The sequence below is a fragment of the Zootoca vivipara genome, chromosome 1 (assembly GCF_965207765.1).
Source record: "Zootoca vivipara chromosome 1, rZooViv2.hap1.1, whole genome shotgun sequence".
NCBI lineage: Eukaryota > Metazoa > Chordata > Lepidosauria > Squamata > Lacertidae > Zootoca > Zootoca vivipara.
In genome coordinates, this window is record NC_142582.1 from 8,064,626 (window position 1) to 8,083,965 (window position 19,340).

General features: G+C 44.3%; 1 protein-coding gene across 1 annotated transcript in view; it reads right to left on the bottom strand.

The window, feature by feature from the left end:
• Positions 1-826: 826 nt before the first annotated feature.
• Positions 827-19,340, bottom strand: part of NRP2 (neuropilin 2) — a 214,894-nt gene continuing 196,380 nt past the window's right edge. The window contains exons 16-17 of the mRNA XM_035137736.3: positions 10,323-10,391; positions 827-5,348 (exon numbers count right to left, since the gene is read on the bottom strand). Of these exons, the coding sequence (XP_034993627.3) occupies positions 5,041-5,348; positions 10,323-10,391 (377 nt within the window). The 3' untranslated portion in view covers positions 827-5,040. The remainder of the gene's footprint in view (positions 5,349-10,322; positions 10,392-19,340) is intronic.

Below are 19,340 nucleotides of genomic sequence, written 5' to 3' on the forward strand. Positions count from 1 at the left end.
CAGTGAGATTAAAGGGAAGAGCCCAATCTTGACTTCCTTACTGCAAATAATTTGGAAGAGTACAGCATTCTAGTAAACATCATCGGGGAATATTAACCTGGAAAGCCTGGGCTGTCGTGCACAAGAATGGGTTTGAAAGCAGCAATCATATTGGTGCCAGGTCCAGTGTGACCATTTTTTGTGTGGTTTAATTAAAGGCAGGGGTGTGTGAATTACGGGTGTTTTCACTCTCCGTGTATCTGCGTGAACCTCTGAAAGACATTCTTGGACAGAACGCCTAATCTGGAGGATGCTGGTGCGCTAAGAAAATGGGGGGGTGGGGAGAACAGCCTTCCTGTGATTTTTCTGGGCAGCCAAATGAAAGACACACCTGGCCACTTCGCTGAGCTGTGAATAGGTATGTGCTCAACTGCTCCATCAATGGCACACAATGGAAGTTGACTTTAGCATGCAGATCTCCCTTGCTGGACCCAGGCGACAAGCACAGAGGCTGACAGGCCTCCCCAGCTGCAAAAGAAATGAACCAAACACACACACACGAGAGAGAGAGAGAGAGAGAGAGAGAGAGAGAGAGATCTACTTTGTTGTCGTTTAGTCGTGTCCGACTCTTCGTGACCCCATAGACCATAGCCCTTCATGGATCAATGCCTTGTCGTGGCGAAGGGGCTTGAATAACTAACTCAGAGAAGCTATGAGCTATGCCATGCAGTGCCACCCAAGATGGACAGGTCATAGTGGAGAGTTTTGACTAAACGTGATCCACCTGGAGAAGGAACTGGCAAGCCACTCCAGTATCGCTGCCAAGAAAACTCCATGGACAAAGACAAAGATCTACTGTAATGTTTATTAAATAGTACTTTTAAAAGGCTTTTATACAAATAATAGAAACACAGTTTGAGTTTGTCTTTCCTTAAACACTGAAGAATCACAGTAAAAGCTTTAAAGTCCACATGATCTGGCTCAGCCAGTAAATGGTCAAACTACCTTGAGCTGGTAAAATGTGAGAAATTCTGTTTTCCCTGCATACCATTTTTTCCCCCAATGGTGTTGGTTTTCTTTTTTCTTCTTCTTTATCCCCATGCTCCCTTGTCAACACCTCCCTGCAAAAGCAAGGATCAGCTACACTAAAGCCCCCCCTCTTGTCAGCCACAACAAAGATGCCTTCGAGGGGGTGGGGAGTTAACACCTATTTCAACATTGGTAACGCAGGATTGGACTTCTTCTTTTTTTCTCCTCTGTGTACTTTGGAAAGGTGGGGAATTGCCAAAGAACATGGATCAGCAAATATAACACATTTTTATTATTATTATTTTGCAGGTGAAGATGTATTTGACATGAATGTATGCACTGTTTTTCCTTCCTTGCCCTGTTAAAAATACAATCAGTCAAGTTTTCTGCATTAGAACAGTAAAGCACCCAGCAGAGAGGTAAGTGAGGTATCAGCTCTGCAGCATTGTGGCCTGATTCTGCTCACTGAGTGCACGCAGCCAAGCCCCTGTACCAACCAACATGGAATACAAAAGTATGGGACTCTCTAAGAGGGAGCTGGTTTCGTTACTACGCAGTTTGCACTAAAACTCCCCCCGCTGCATTCGTGCCAAGGTCAGTAGCATCCTCTGGCCGCCGATTTAAAGGTACAAGTAGTCCCACGTAACCACGCACATACATAACGCATACAGAGAACTCACAAGCACGCGCAAACACATATGCGTTGAAATATATGTATACACGAACTCTCACTCTCTGCATGTCTACTACAGACAGCGACTCTACCTTTTAATATATCTATAACTCCTGTCAGGTGACCTTCACAGATACAGCCTGTCCTCCTTCATACAAATATAAGAGAAATAAAAATCGGAGGGGGGGGCACAATCCTGCCAGAGTTTTTAGCACGTGCTTCTCTCTCCCATTGAAATCAATGGGACCGAAAGAAAGCGGCTAACTTTGGCCGGCTCAGGCCCCTTTCTTGAATGACCGTAGCAGCAATCTGGTCTGCAAAATGACCCTGTAACATTACTCTCTGCATTTCTCTTGAAATTAGGGGGGAAGGGGAGAAAAGTTTGGATGTGGAATATGCCGGAAAGACACAGGAATCCTCTATGAAAAGGGGACTTTTTATGGTGCTGTATCCAGACTGCTGGAAAGGCAGTGTTTTTTCAAACTTCCTACCACCAGGGAAACTTCCACATCAAGAAAGCCCTTGAGCATCAGCCACAGAACTCCTGCACTGAATCTCGAGGCTTGATTTTTAAAGCATGCACACAGTTCGCAAGAGATGCTGGCTTGGGGTTGGTTTCCTTGCTTGAACTGCGCGCATGTGCTCTAGGACAAAACCCAAGGCTTCCCAATGTTGCAGTGCAGTTTCGGAAAGATTTGCAGCAGTAGACCAAGTTGTTTTTTGGGGGGGATGTGTGTCAACAGGTGTTACTGATGTATTAAAATAACTCCTGCAAAACTTCCAGGGAATCCTGGCGGCTCCCCAGAGCATGGTATGAAAAAACACAGTTTTAAGGCCCAGGGTCTGCCACAGAATTAAAGGCGCTGTGGAAACATTTGAGTTCAAGGAAACCCAACTCTGTTCCGGATTGTGGCGTTGGCACGTCCCCGAAAGGAAGTGCTTTGCTTGTCCACTTGTATACCTAAGTAAAGAAGCATCGCATGTGCCAAAAGCTCTGTTCATTCTGCAAAGATAAGCGTACATCCCAAAGCTGCTCCGAGGGCCATTTCACATGTTACGCGGCAAGCAAATCCTGTTTGCTATCTGGCGTGCACATGGCAGGATGCACACCTGAGAAGTGAAACATGAGAACTGGGCCCCAATGTTTGCTGACCGCTGCATTATGTGCCTAGAAGACTGCATTTCAACGGCTGTGCTAGCACAACGTCACAAAACATGCTATTGCGCCAGCACCCCAGCAACGTTATCCTGGCATGCATGTTTACTGTCAGGCGTTGACCCCACAGCAGATTTCTGAAATTTCTGCTGCGGATCCCCACCCGCTGAGTCTGGAGATCCTTCCTACATAGCAGCCACTTGGATTTCTCCTAAAAAAAAAAAAGAAGTCGCTTGAAGATGGCTGAAACAAGAGCTGAAACAAGAGGCATTGGAGATCAAAACTTAGCATTTGTAAACTTCTCTTTTACTGGTCTGCGACACACCTCAGGCATGACAGCATTAGAAATATATTGGACCACTTGAAAGGACAAAACTCTACCCAGTAGAGATCCAAGGACCACGATGATGATGAAGAAGATTATGATCGTGAGGATGAAAAGGAAGAGGAACAGGGGAAAGGGGGGGTGCCTCCCTTGTATTTTGATACAGCACACACCTCTAAGTAAAGGGAAAAAATATTTTTTCTAAGGCACTTGATTAAAAAAAGATACGTACACATACGAACACAAAACCCTTCGAAAGCAAACCATTTGCCTTGCAAATCACTAGGGAGCAAGTTGCACTGTTCTGAAGGGATAGGAAGGTGGCAGCAGACTGGTCCAGGCCTTTTTCCTGTTTCCCCGACAACCGCACTGGCATATCAGATGAGACTGCAAAGGATCGCAATGGTTGCTTCCCACCCAAAGGCCTAACTCTGCAAAGAAGTGATGCCTTGGCCAGGCAGAAAGCACCAGGGTTGCGCCCACCAGGCATGTGCTCAAAGGCAGCGCCACTCAGAGGTGGGGGAATCTGTCGCTGTCGGGATGTTGTCGGACCACAACTCCCTTTATCACTGACAAGTGGCCAGGCGTCTTTGCAGAATGAAGCCCTTAGTACTAGCAAAAGAAGAAACTAAAATCATGCCTGCTAAGAGGAAGGAGGTATCCTTGCCACTCTCCATCGGGGGCTGGATCGCTGTATTCCTCCCCCCTCCCTTTAACTCCATTCCTCCCCCTCCCCCGTCAGAGTGGTCACAGCATTAACAAATATATATATATAGCAGCCTGTCCTCCTCTCGAAGCATAGAAAAAGCCATCTCCTGAGTTCTCGGGCATCTTATAATTGTGTCTTTTGTTTGCTGCAATTTTCTTATAATAAAAGGGATGGGATTATAAAGGGAAGTGCAGGTTGGGGGGGGGGGAGAGGACCGAAAGAAAAGTAAAAGACAGCCCTTATGATGAAGGCCTCCGCTGTTTCAATCCAAGCTCTGGATTTAATAAATGGCTCTTATTTGCAAATCACTTTAAGGCTCTTCAGCTTCTCTCGAGGAGGCACCTCTGTCGAATTTCGCACCTCAGGCTGCCTTTCTCTTTTGCTTTGTAATCTGGGAAGAAAGCACTCCTGCTCCCATTGACCCGCAAGCCTAATTCCTGATCAGAAAAAGGTAAAGGCAACAACATACTTTTTTTTTTTTTTGGTGTGTGTGTGTGTCTATAAATTGCAGCTTGCTGGGCTTGTATTACCGACAAAAACAAATCCCTTAAAATCAAGGAGCCTTTCTGAATGGCGATAAGCTGAATATATTTTTTTGGGGGGGTGTTTAGGCTTGCATGTGTGGTTGTGTGTAATTTTTAAAGATTAGCCTGGCCACCGAAAGAGGAACCGGGGTTGGGTTGGGTTGGGTTGGGTTGGGAGGGAGAGGGTAGGGCGGGGAGAAACTCTCTGGAGTATTCTCAACTATCCTGTTAGGGGAAAAGAAGTGGAAAATAACGTTCAACATTCTGTTTCTCACTTCCTAAATTGCTAACCAAACGTTTTGACTCTTCTGGATTTGATTCACTTGAATAAGACATAACAACAATAAGCATGGCAGCTCCTTAGCCTGCCCCAGCCTGGTTCTTATCGTGAGAACAATAAGCCGTCGTTCTCTCCGACGGTAATCCTTCCCCCTGGAAAAAAGAAAGTTTACACTGTCCTCCTCTTCCTCCTCCTCGTTTCCTCCTCCTTTTTGAAACAGCAGGGCTGTCCGTGACTCCTCCCCACTTGCGTATTCCAGCTCCGGCTTCGTGTAAGATTATGGCATTCAGCTCCCATATAAAAAGTAATCTTCACCAGCCACTTCTGCTGGAATGAAATGTCAAATGCGATTCTGGTGCAATCAGTCATGCCTCAGAGCAGCACTTTTGGTGGTTCATTTTGACCTTGTGCTTGATGCCGTCATAGAGCTCGAAGTTGTAGTTCTCCAGGGTGGTGGAGCTCCGAGAGGACAGGCCGGCGTAGGAACACGTGCAGTACAGAAGTAAACCCGCACAAATCGCCCCGAGGAGCACACCAAGGGAACTCATGGCTATGATGGTGACCAGGATTGGGTCCAGAGTGTACAGCCAGCTCTTCTCTTTGCCCATCTTTGGGGTGATTGGAGAGTTTGTTGAAAACAGCGTGTTGTTGTTCTTCTCCAGGCCTAAGTAGTCTGAAACATAGTCGAAACAGATGGTTAGAAAAGGAGTCACCATTGTGCCCCATATGCTAGCTCACGGGAAAGGTGGTCCTTACGAGGGCTGGGCGATACACCGTCCCAAACCGGTTTGAAGTCCATGATGGACTTTGCAGAACTGGCCAGATTGACCTGCAGGGTTCCAGATCAGGACGATCATAAATTTCAAAGGGATTGGAGTAAATTTATTGCGTATTTGAATAATAATTGCAAAAATCTGACGACACGAGCAGGATTGAAACAAATCCTACAATGTGGACAATGGAAGTTAAAGAGCTAAATTGTGAGACAGGACTTGAAAGCGGAAAACCTGCTGAAGGGAAGGAGGGAAGTCATATGCTTGGCAGAGCAGAAAGTTTGTGTGTTTGTTATTTATTGTCGAAAATATTGTTTATGGAGGGGGAAAAAATAAATACATATTTTTAAAAAATGGGGAAAAAATGAAGTCCATCTCGTGATATCGGTTTCATAATTTTTGACCTGGCAATGTATTGTGAATCACAATGTGTGGATGTGTGTGCTGTGCGGAAAACCACAATGCGGGGAAAAGCGTGAAGCCGGCCAGTGTCTCTACCTACTTCCACCCTTATTTCAGACATCATGATATATCAGCTGGTGATATATATCACAATGTTGAAAAGCAGATATCGCCCAGCTGTGGTCCCCACATTATCACTTTAGGTGATGGGCTTGTGTGGTGGGAAATATATATATCTCCCTGCCCCAACTCTTGCTTCCAATTTGTACTGTCTGTGGAGGTACGGATCTGGTATGGGAAGCGTCAACCACACCTCCAAATTATCTCTCTTTACAACTTCCCCATCCCATGTTTTCCTCTCTGCTTTTCTCAAAGAATTCCTGCGCGGTTCTGGCTCAGTGCGATGAAAAGAGAGCAAGATAGCGTTCCCCCCCACAACGAATCAAAACTGTAGCTGTTAGTTGCCAAATTTCTACGCCTAATTTGTCCCCAGTTTATGCTCCAGCTGATTTCTGTTCCTCTTGATGTATTACATCTGAAGGATGTTAATTCTGACGTGCTCACAAAAATAACAACCAGGGCGGCGGGCGGGGGAGAATTCAGAAGAGCTTGTGAGTTCAAGTAATGGTTTTCGAAGTAACTTTTTCTCACACAGTGGCAGCCAGTTTGTTTACTGCACTCCAATGTATTAAGGCCCTGAGGAAAATGCACCCTCAGTATTAACTACTGTATCTATAAAGGTAAAAGGTAAAGGTAAAGGAACCCTGGATGGTTAAGTCTAGTCAAAGGCGAATATGGGGTTGTGATGCTCATCTCGCTTTCAGGCCGAGGGAGCCGGTGTTTGTCTACAGACAGCTTTCCAGGTCATGTGACCAGCATGACTAAACCGCATCTGGCACAACAGAACACCGTGACGGAAGCCAGAGCGCACAGAAATGCCATTTACCTCCCCGCTGTGGCGGTACCTATTTATCTACTCACACTGGTGTGCTTCCGAACTGCTAGGATGGCAGGAGCGGGGACAGAGCAACGGGAGCTCACCCCATCGTGGGGATTTGAATCGCTGACCTTCTGATTGGCAAGCCCAAGAGGCTCAGTGGTTTAGACCACAGCGTCACCCACGTCCCTTGTAACTATCTATACTCCATGTTGTCCTAGAATCTAGATAACTGCAGCTGCCATCCAACAGGATGGAGGAAGTTTCTCCACCTGTGAAAAAAAACCTTCCTTTCTGAAGTTTCTCTTCTTCTTGACCAGGCATAGGCAAACTCCGGCCCTCCATATGTTTGGGACTACAATTCCCATCATCCCTGACCACTGGTCCTGTTAGCTAGGGGTGATGGGAATTGTAGTCCCAAACATCTGGAGGGCCGGAGTTTGCCTATGCCTGTTCTTGACTGTTGGGATTCTCCGAGGGCTAGATGGTCATGTGCAACTACTTCAGTATACAGTCCCCGCCATTAACAGATAAGTACCCCGGTATTTGTACCACAATCTATTTCTCAGGAAAGAGGTGTAGATTTATGTCTCAGCAGGGCTGGAAAAGTCTTTTGCCTGGGACCCTGAGGAACTGTTGCCAGTGTCAACAACAGTGAGCTAGATGGACCAATGCGATGTCTTTGTATGCAACGGCTTGCTGTGTTCCTGTGATGTACAGATATACGAAATCAAAACTTGCCTTGGCCAACTGGGACACTAGTTATCAAAATTTGGTATGTTCCAGTGGTTCTTAGAGCAGTGATATGGGTGGTCAGACCAAATCAGATTGTTTTTCCCAGCCAACTAGTTTAGGATCATATTTAAAGCTGCACAGATCATGATTGACTATCTAGTGGGAAATTCCAATAACCATCTAGTTGGCTCTATTGGAAAGTATTTTGAGAGAGGCAGGCGAAGACAACACCAGGCGGCGGCTCCTCCTCCTCCTCCTCCATGGCCGGTTTTGCTTTGTTTTGTTTCAAGTGTATGTTTGTAATGTATCAATGGCATTTTATAAATGCTGTGATCCGCTCTGAGAACTTCCATCAGAAAGCAGAGTATTAATCTGCTAAGTAAATAAATACGTTGAGTGTAACCTGAATCTCCATTTAAACAACTGGGCACGCCACATAATGAAAAATGGTGAACTGGTTGAAGAAAGCAAAAAAGAAAAGAAAAGAAAGGCTCAAATATTTCTAAACGTGGAATGAAGCCTCGTAACGTTTGAAGATTTGCACTACAGCTCAATCCTCTTTAATGGTGTGACCTTTAATTTAAATGACCTTTGCTCAAGCCCACTAGTCTCACTCTCCCAGCCATCCCAGGAATTACTTCCAGACTGAAATGCCTTCTGACAATATTTTCATATACTCCACATGTACCATTCATACTTTTAAAGCAGGGGCAGGGGACCTCTGGCCTGTGGGCCAATTTGAGCATAATAATAATAATAATAATAATAATAATAATAATAATAATAATAAATAAATTATATCCTGCCCATCTGGCTGGGTTTCCCCAGTCACTCTGGGCAGCTCCCAACAGAATATTAAAAACACGACAAAACATCAAACATTGAAAACTTCCCTAAACAGGGCTGCCTTCAGATGCCTTCCAAAAGTCAGATACAGTGGTACCTTGGTTTACAAACTTAATCCGTTCCGGAAGTCCGTTCTTAAACCAAGGTGTTCTTAAATCAAGGCGTGCTTTCCCATAGCAGCGGGGGACTCAATTTACAAATGGAACACACTCAACAGGAAGCGGAACATGTTCTGCTTCCAAGGCAAAGTTCACAGACCAAAACACCTACTTCCAGATTTGCAGTGTTCTTACTCCAAGTTGTTCATAAACTAAGTTGTTCTTAAACCAAGGTACCACTGTAGTTGTTTATTTCCTTGACATCTGATGGGAGGCCTTTCCACAGGGTGGGTGCCACCACCGAGAAGGCCCTCTGTCTGGTTCCCTGTAAGCTCACATCTCGCAGTGAGGGAACTGCCAGAAAGCCCTCAGGGCTGGACCTCAGTGTCTGGGCTGAACGGTGGGGTTGGAGACGCTCCTTCAGGTATTCTGGGCCGAGGCACCAACACTTTTAATTGCGCTCGGAAACGTACTGGGATGATGCCAAGTTGGTCTGCAAGGCTATTTTCCCCAAACCACACCCAACTGCCCATTCCCTGATGGCACCCATGGTATCAGCTGATGGGAATTAGGGTGGGGTTGAATCCTGTTGATTATTCAGCTTAAAGAGTGGGGGGTTTTTGCCAATGAATTCATTCCAAAGCCTACCTATTCATTCCACTGGGCAGCCAGATACCTTTGGCAAGTGAAAGAGCCTTCTCCTGCTATTGTTCCCCAGTAACTAGTGTCCGGAGGCATGTCGGACATCAATACTATGTAGCCATCATGACTAACAGTCACTGCTTTCAACTTGTGGCTGAGCATCTTTGATAAAACATATTTAAGCCAGAACTTGAGAATCCACTGTATCTCTGAGATACAGTGGTACCTTGGTTCTCAAACGTCTTGGTTCCCAAACGCCAAAAACCCAGAAGTAAGTGTTTCGGTTTTCAAACGTTTTCCGGGGCACCTGCACCAATCAAAAGCAGTGCCTTGGTTTTCGAACATTTCAGAAGTCAAACGGATTTCCAGAATGGATTCCGTTTGGCGCTTTTGTTTTTGCTATTTATTTTGTGCTTTTGTTTTTGAGGCTTTTTTGGTTAATTTGTTTTTGTGACTGTGTGGGACCCAGTTCAGCTACTGGTTGATTGATTGTGTGACTGCGGAAATGGATCATCAGTGCAGGTAAGATTTCTTTTTTAAAAAAATACAATACTGCCTTATTTATTTTATAGTATAGTACATTGATTATGGGACCCAGGTGGCGCTGTGGTTAAACCACTGAGCCTAGGGCTTGCTGATCAGATGGTCAGCGGTTCGAATCCCTGTGACGGGGCGAGCTCCTGTTGCTTGGTCCCAGCTCCTGCCAACCTAGCAGTTCGAAAGCATGTCAAAATGCAAGTAGATAAATAGGAACCGCTACAGCGTTTCCATGTGCTGCTCTGGTTTGCCAGAAGTGGCTTTGTCATGCTGGCCACATGACCTGGAAGCTGTACGCCGGCTCCCTCGGCCAATAATGCGAGATGAGCGCGCAACCCCAGAGTCGGTCACGACTGGACCTAATGGTCAGGGGTCCCTTTACCTTTACATTGATTATTGCTTTCATTTTATGGATCAATGGTCCCGTTAGAGAGTAAAATTCATGTTATATTGCTGTTTTAGGGGGTTGTTTTTAAAATTCCGGAACAGATTAATCCGTTTTGCATGACTTTCTATGGGAAAGCATGCCTTGGTTTTGGAACTTTTTGGTTTTGGAATGGACTTCCAGAACGGATTAAGTTTGAGAACCGAGGTACCACTGTACTTGACCTGGAGCTGCATAAATCTACATTGCCTTTAAAATATTTGTTCTGCAACCCACAATATCTCATACTCACCATCTTCAGAGTCTTCTCCAAAGTCTTCCCCGTTGATTGAAATGTCATCCTCTAAAGCTGGGAAATCGACTGGAATGAGAAATATTTTGTTGTCACTCTAAAAGTCTACATCACCAACCAGCAACAATACACTTTTCATAAGATATGCAAGCTCAAAAAAGCATTATTATTTTTTTAGGCTATTCATAACCAGGGCCAACTTCCGCTAATATTCATCAGCGTACAATGGAAGATATGGAGATCATAGGAGCTCTTCTTTCATCTCTACCAAATAATCTGCTTTTAGGGGAAATGAAAGGGAGGGGGGGAAGGAGTGGAACTAGATAATTCTGATTGCCGCTGAAACATTGTGTCAGTAGGATCTTCATAATGGCTATAATTCATTAGCAACCACGGGCACAGGTATTATCTTTGTAACTTTCAACAATGCCCATCATTAGTCACCATTAACACAACATCCATTTGGCACTCTCTGCATGCCATCATCTGGCGTGCTTCTCAGCAGATGCAAGCGACCCGAATGACCCACTTTCAACCTGGGTTTCAAATGAATTCAAAATGATTTATGGAACGCTGTGTGCCCTAGGTATTAATATAAAAGCCGGACTACACTAAGGAGATGCAGAATCCCACAAATGGGTATCCGTATTCAGGTATTTATGAAAATGATTTCCTTGACCCGAGCCTTTTAGTGTGGGAGGTTTTTCTTTAGGTGCTTTGAAACATGTTAAAATATAGGTCCAGAGAGTATTGTGAATGGTGCTGGGACTCCATCACAATGTGCATTTCATTGTACATCTCCTTGGGAAGTTGTTTTCGAAAGGCATTTTTAAAAAGGGGGAGAGCGTGCATACATATGCAGAATATATAGTTTCAGCACATTTTCAATGTATGGTTCTTTTGCGGTTAACATGTTCCATAATATGTTTCCTTCCACTGTGTGCATTGTCCCACATTTTCAAACAGTCTAATTTCACACCCGTATTTATGTACAGTAGTACCTTGGTTATCAAACGCCTCGGTTCCCAAATGCCGAAAACCCAGAAGTTGAACGTTTGATGCGGCTGTCGGCTATTGTTTTTGGGGCACCTGATCCAATTGTTTCTGGGGCACCTGCTCCAATTAGAAGCTGTGCCTTGGTTTTTGAACATTTCAGAAGTCAAAATAGTTTTTGCTATTTATTTTGCATTTTTGTTTTTGAGGCTTTTTTAGTTAATTTGTTTTTGTGACTGTGTGGAACCCAGTTCAGCTACTGATTGATTGATTGATTGATTGTGACTGTGGAAATGGATAAAAGCCCCCCATCCAAACAATGACTATCATCAGTGAAGGTAAGAGAAAAAAATAATTTCAATTTTTATTATCTACAATACTGTCTTATATATTTTATAGTATAGAACATTGATTATTGCTTTCATTTTATGGATCAATGGTCTCGTTAGAGAGAAAAATTCATGTTAAATTGCTGTTTTAGGGGTTGTTTTTAAAAGTCTGAAACGGATTAATCCATTTTGCATTACTTTGTTTGAGAAAGCGCCTTGGTTTTGGAATGCTTTGGTTTTGGAACAGACTTCGGGAACGGATTAGGTTTGAGACCCAAGGTACCGCTATATACCACTTGATCACTCGGCACTTGATGGCTTATAGCTAAGGACAGTAGTTCTGGCTGTTTCGACGCAGAATGGCCTGGCTCACGTAGAAAGAGAAAGGTAAGGTAGTTTTATTTTTAATAGTGCAAAGGGATTCAGGGGTGAGAGAAGCTAAACTCTCCCCTGTCTTCCATGACTGATGCTTGACTTCCCGCAGCTGCTTAAGTGTTGGATTGAAAGGGAACATGCTTAAGAGGAAGTAGCTTTAGGGGGTGTATGCCACAAGCCAGGGGAAGGCTCTGCATTCCTTCCCAGATCTCATTTCACTGTTTTCAAAGTATTCCCCTCTCTTGCAACATGATTGGCGTAGACCAGCATATCTAGCTTGGTCCTAAATGTGAGGACTGTCTGCAGAGAAGAATCTATCTGTGATGTGATGGCTCCCAGTTCGTTTCCGAGTACAATTCAAAGTGTTGGTGCTGACATTTAAAGCCCTAAATGGCCTCAGTACAGTATACCTGAAGGAGCGTCTCGACCCCCATCGTTCTGCCTGGACACTGAGGTCCAGCACTGAGGGCCTTCTGGCGGTTCAATTGTTGCGAGAAGCCAAGTTGCAGGGAACCAGGCAGAGGGCCTTCTCGGTAGTGGCGCACGCCCTGTGGAACACCCTCCCATCAGATGTCAAAGAGAAAAACAACTAGCAGACTTTTAGAAGACATCTGAAGGCAGCCCTGTTTAGGGAGGCTTTTAATGTTTAATAGATTACTGTATTTTATTTTCCTGTTGGAAGTCGCCCAGAGTGGCTGGGGAAACCCAGCCAGATGGGCGGGGCATAAATAATGAATTATTATTATTATTATTATTATTATTATTATTATTATTATTATTATTATTATGTCTAATTTGTGACGGCTTTCATACAGGCAAGTCATTAACTGAAACCGTCAGGTGAGGAATTTGGATGTGCCAAAGATGGCTCCATCTCAAATTGCTGAACCTCAAACGTCTCCAAGAGTCAAGACAAAGAGCAGAACCGAACCGCTGAATTTTTTGCCCGATGCTCTCTTAGGCTAAGCAACACGAATGGAGTCACTCCTATCATTCTAGAGAAAAAAAAATGTATTCTGCTCTTCGGTGTCTCTCACACAAACAAAAAACAAACAATCAGCCGACAATTTGTAAGGCCAATGAAGTGAAACCATGAATGTGTGCCTGACAAGCATTGCACAAACAATTTGCCTCGCAAGCAATGTGGTGATATAACATTCAGGAATTACAAGCAATTATTAAAACTACAGATGTACTTGCCACAAGGAAAACTAGACATGAATTGCTGTGCAGAAATACGTCGGGGGCTCTACTGCTGGAAGAGGCACCAGCTAAGCATGTCTCTGGAAAAGGAACGGTTCCAACAGCTGGAGCAAAAAAGAAGTGATATGGCAGCTCTGTAGCAGAAGGGCTTTCAGGGACGCAGCCAGTGCCGGCCAAAAGCGCCATGCTACCTGAAGCAGAGCCCAAACGCTAGGGCCAACGCTTTCCTAAGTCTTGCAGCTGTATTTAAGCACCAATTCCTTTCCCCTGCCCCTCATGGTGTATCCCGAAGCAGACTATTTCATGCATGGCCAGCACCAGTAACGTCACAACGTGTCTCCAGGCAATGGCCCTCCATGCTAGGGCAGCTGCTGCTTTTGTACTGCTCTGCTAGTGCAAATTTCTTGGCATCTACACTTAGTTCCTGCAGGAGAAGGTCAGGAAGAGAGCGTCACTTAACAAATGTTTTTGTTTACCTTTTATGGTTTTCCGTATGAATCGTTTATAAACCAATAAATACTGAATGATAAAAAAAAGAGAAAGAAAATAGCACATAGCAGTGATTCCCATCCCTCACCTGGGTTCTAGACCTAAACAACCTCGGTCCTGTATACTTGAAGGAGCGTCTCCACCCCCTTCGTTTAGCCCGGACACTGAGATCCAGCGCCGAGGGCCTTCTGGCGGTTCCCTCACTGCGAGAAGCAAAGCTACAGGGAACTAGGCACAGGGCCTTCTCGGTAGTGGCACCCGCCCTGTGGAACGCCCTCCCATCGGAGGTCAAGGAGATAAACAACTACCTGACATTTAGAAAACACCTAAAGGCAGCCCTGTTTAGGGAAGTTTTTAATCTGTGACATTTTAATGTATTTTAATCTTTGTCGGAAGCCGCCCAGAGTGGTGGGGGAAACCCAGCCAGATGGGCGGGGTATAAATAAATAATAATAATAATATTACTTCATAGCATATCAGGTCTTAGACCAACCTGTGATCCTCCATGTCTTGCTGGACTCCAACTCCCATCAACCCCAACAAGCATGGCCAATGATCAGGGATGAGGGAAATTGTAGTCCAACAACATCTGGAGGCCAACAGTTTCCAGACCACCAGTGCTATTTTTCTGGAAAAAGAACCCATTATGAACACCTCCTTCCTTCCCTTAAAATGGCAATGGGGCCCACCTGAGAGGTGCCGGATCTGAGTTCTGGTGAGTTGCAGTTGAAATAAACCCCTGCATCCCAGTGCCATACAAAGTTCTCTCCGGAAGATGTTGCAGAATGCAAAAAGTCCTTTATGATAAGTAATTCCAGCTTAGTCACAACTGGAATCAGAACACAACGTGTATGGTGTTTTTTAAAAAAACCAACAAAACCAAACAAAAAAGTTGAAGCTCTATAACATTTGCAGGAAGTCATTTTTTAAAAAGTGAGTTCAGATTTCTCATCCCACTTCAGAACCGAAAGACCCAGATGGAAACATCTGCATCAAGAGCTGAAAAGTGCCTCTTGGAAGCAGAATCAAACACGGAGAGCATTATTGAGTAAGGGGAAGATGGGGGAGCTTAAGAGGGTGCCTGATGTGAAAGTTATGCATGAAAAACAAATAGTGATTTTCAGCCTTGTGACCTCATTGGATCCAAGAGGGAAGGATCAGCAGAAGGAACATGATCTATCCAAAGTTAGCAATTTTCTGTTTTAATGGAAGAGGAGAATAGTGTTCATGCCTAATGTGCCTATTATAGTAAACAGTGCTTAACCTGGGCTGGATTTCCCCTTCTTTTTTGGTGTTACCAGTGATTTTTATTCATTCATACTTTTCAAGTTTATACATTTCTTTAATTTTACAATCTGCAGTTCCTTAAATTTGTTTTTAATATATTCTGCATATCCAAATTAACTTAATTTACTCATTTATTCATACTCTATAATCCCCGCCCCCAATTATATGGTTTGTAAATCCTTTATGAACTTTCACTTTTTCATACCACAAATAAGCGTGCCAACCAAAAATATTATCATGACCTTCTAGAATATGTGGATTCTCTAATGTCATCCATTCCTTCAACCAACAAAGACTCATAATATACTCATAATATACCCAGCAGGGAAAAGCCTCTTGGCTGGATTTCCCTCCCCTCCTCCTGGAACAAAGTGGCCTTGCCTTCAGTGTAATATACTGAGCATGAGTTTTGGTGTGCTGTGCCAGTAATATAAGCACATCTCGATCGGATCTGTTCTGTGGCAGACAACCACAAGACCTTTGGTGGAGATTCCAGCTGACAGGAGCCTGTGTCTTCATGGAAGGTCATGACTGCAGCCATGTGGTTTGGGAAGTTGGGTGGGCAATTTTCATCTCCCCACATCACAGGAAAGCCTGCATTTCAGGGGGACTTGGCGCACAGCGCACAAAGGTATAATTTAGCAGATATGAAATGCATCCTGCCACACTGGAATTTGCAAAATGCCAAAGGCTTGCACTCCAGGAATTAATTATTAAAGCACATATTCAGAGGAAGAAATAAACAAAGAGAAAATTACAGAGTAGGCCTGTGGGTTGAGGGCTGGGCCTGAGAACTGAGTTCCCTGCTGAGCTATAGAAATGCTGGCTGACTTGCCGCCTCAATTTCCCAACTTAAAAACAGGAATTACAGCATCCTACATCACAAGAGTTGTTTTGAGGACAAATCTGGTTTTATATTAAAAACGAAACAAAAACAGAACTCTGAGGTAGAGAAGAAAATGAAAGCAGTGGTGGGAACATGAACGAACACACACGCACCCCAAGATGGACCAAAATCTGGCAGAGGAATGCTGAAGGATACTCAAATCACATGCAAGGACAGATTGCGAGCAAATGACTCCTCCTAAAAGAATGCTAAGTTAACATGCAAAACTTGGGAGACTTCACATGCAAAATGAGATTCTATCCATCCATAATCTTGAAATATTTGGTACAGATTGACAAAGTCTAGCGTCTCGTTTAAAAAACTTAGATTGCTCCGTGCTCTTCCCCTGAGCTTTTTTTTTTAAAGGAAGTATTAGAACTGCCTAGTTGGGATATGATTATATCAACATACCCATGCATTCCCTCCATGTTCACCTGGATACTCCTGGCATTGCCGCCCTTATCTGAACAGTGGTAGTAGCTTCACATGACTTGCCAGGAAAGGGTTACCCATGTTCTAGAATAACTTCATATTAGAAATAAAAATATAAAAATTCCTTCAGTAGCACCTTAAAGACCAACTAAGTTTTTATTTTGGTATGAGCTTTCGTGTGCATGCACACTTCCTCAGATACACATGAAACAGAAGCGTCAGACCCTTATGTATATACAGAGGGTGGGGGTGGGTGGGGGAGAATGGGTGATGGGCTGATGGGAGTGGTAAACCTGTAGATGGCTGTTAACAACTGCTGATGGCTGCAATTGGTCCTGCGGGGGAAAAGCAAGGGCTGAGGCGCTAAAGAAAGCTTGATCATGCATAATGAGATAAGAATCCTATGTCCTTATTCATCCCAGGTGGCTCCATGGTTTTAAGCATATTAGAAACTCAGTGAAGAGCAGCAGCAGAGAATGGTGGGGCAGGGAGGGGAGGGCAGAGAAATGGGCGCGCTTGATCAGGGCCTGAGGTTCTAGGGGTATTTTCCACATCGTTTTTACATCACCGAACAGAACTGAACTTTTGCATGGCTTGAATTTTTGAAAATGCACAAAGGTCCTTTTTTGAACGGTCCATTTCCCCTGGCAACTGCCCGTTTTGGGTCTGGCTGCCTGTTAACAAAAGCCTAGGCCTCCACCGTCAATGAAACACACCAAAAGCCATTTTTTTGGGGGTGCTTAGCACTTTCCCTGCAAACCAGGAGCTGGGCAGTGAAGAAACACGCTAGCTAATGAATTGAGGTGGAAGAGTTCTCTCCCGTCTTGTACTCCTGCACACACCTTCCTTTCTGCTTCTTTGTTTCAGGCCAGAAATGTGACTCTCTCAAGTTCCTCGGTTATTCTCACAAGTTTAACTGGGGAGAAAGAATTTACTGCCCCAATTGAGCAAGGGATAATCTGTGCATGGAAAGCAATTTCTGAACGCAGACCTCCCACAACGAATGTACAAGAGGGAACCTACGAGGGAACAGAAAATCCCCTCAAATTGAGCTTGTGGGGCTTACTTGCTGTGCGAAGAACGTTAAGACCACATGCCGACTGTTGTACTGCGGGCCCCCCTCCCCAGCTTCCCACTTCCCACCAGTCTAGACCCTTCTCCTCCTCTTCCTTCAAGAGCTGACACTGAGAACCATCTGTTGGGTGCAAGGAAAGAAACTGCTAAGAACTGCAAATGTGACACAGTGACTTCGCTCTTCTCTTTTCTCTGCAGTTTCACACACACACACACACACACACACACACACACACACACACACACAAATGTGTGTGTGTGTAAAGTCATGGGGAATAATCAATGTTTTCTAAATAAAATTCATTCTCCAGGCCTTAAGAGGACAAAAAAAAATACACTGGGGGAAATTTGAATAAGGAGAACATTTATACAAAAAGCTATTTACTCTGCTAGCAATTTTCCCTATTCCCTTTGCTAATATTGCCGGCGTTTGTGCCTTTGATCAAAAGCTTTATCCTTCACAATCCCATTTCCTTTCCCAGTCCAGTTCTGTAGTGAAGCCATAAACTTACTTAGCGGGGAATTCTTTGGGGGATTCAGGAACCAGTCCTTGCGGGGCACGATTAGCAGGCAAGGTTGGTCCCCTCCCAAATGAGCAAATCTTGTGATTTTGAATTGCCACTGACTGTTGATACACGAGGGTTCCTGTCCCTGTGGTGGCGGCAACAGCTTTCAGCCGGCTTCGTAGCCTGCCTGCTGTTCTCCCTTTAAATCTGCGAGCAATAGATGGGTAACCATCGATGGCAGTTTCTAGCTGATTCATATCACAGTGCTTGGGAATGGGATTATGCAGCACATTTGTTGGCAAACCTGAGCCAGGACGAACACAATATAAAATCTGATCACCGGAGAATGGAGAGTGAAGGGTCTCCCTAGGTCAGACTACAATTACAACGCATTGCACATATTTCCAATGCTATCTTTTAGTGTGATTTCTTTTTCAAAAAACAAACAAACAAAGGAGTGTTTCATTCTCTCAGCATGATCTAGCTTGCCAGTGCAGCCACGGTGCTTGCATAGGAAGCCAGTTTAATCCCACTGGCTTCAGGATAACTGGCAGGCCAATTTGTAATATTGCTGGAAGAAGCTATGCTGTTACCCCAGGGCTCAACATAGCTAGCCACATAAGCACACATTGATTCACAGGTTGATGTAGGTGTCATATCCTCTAACAATGCAATGTGTTGCAAAGAAGCATTTCACACACAGAAACATCTTGCCTATTGTTTTTCCTCCGTTTATTCCATAAGGTGGAGACTGAGTTTGCACATAGCCGAGCTGTTGCAAATCCCCTGGAGGACCTCGTTGCTTTTTGCATCGGTGGGTCAGGATTTTTATAGGTTTCTACCCTCAAACATCCCATCTTAATGGGTTTGAGGATGTAGCTGGGAAAAGATCTTTTAGTCAGGCAGCCTCCATTCAGAGCAGGACTCTGACTGACCAACAGGTTGTTATAATAATGCATTTCCCCCTCAAGATTTTCATATCTGCATTAAACCCACCCGACCCAATTTGCCTCTGACTTAAGCAACTAAGCACGTACATTGTTTCAAGAGCTAATTTGGGGAGTGGATATGTCAATCCACATATTTGTTGTTGTTTTAATAGCCGCTGCAAACATTTAAACATACAGTGGTACCTCGGTTTATGAACACAATTGGTTCCGGAAGTCTGTTCATAAACTGAAGCGTTCATAAACTGAAGCGAACTTTCCCATTGAAAGTAATGGGAAGTGGATTAATCCGTTCCAGACGGGTCCGCGGAGTACTCGACCTGAAGCGTACTTAACCCGGAGCATGGGTGTAATTGGTTCCGGAAGTCTGTTCATAAACTGAAGCATTCATAAACTGAAGTGAACTTTCCCATTGAAAGTAATGGAAAGTGAATTAATCCGTTGCAGATGGGTCTGCGGCGTTCATAAACCGAAAATTCGTAAACCGAGGTGTTCAT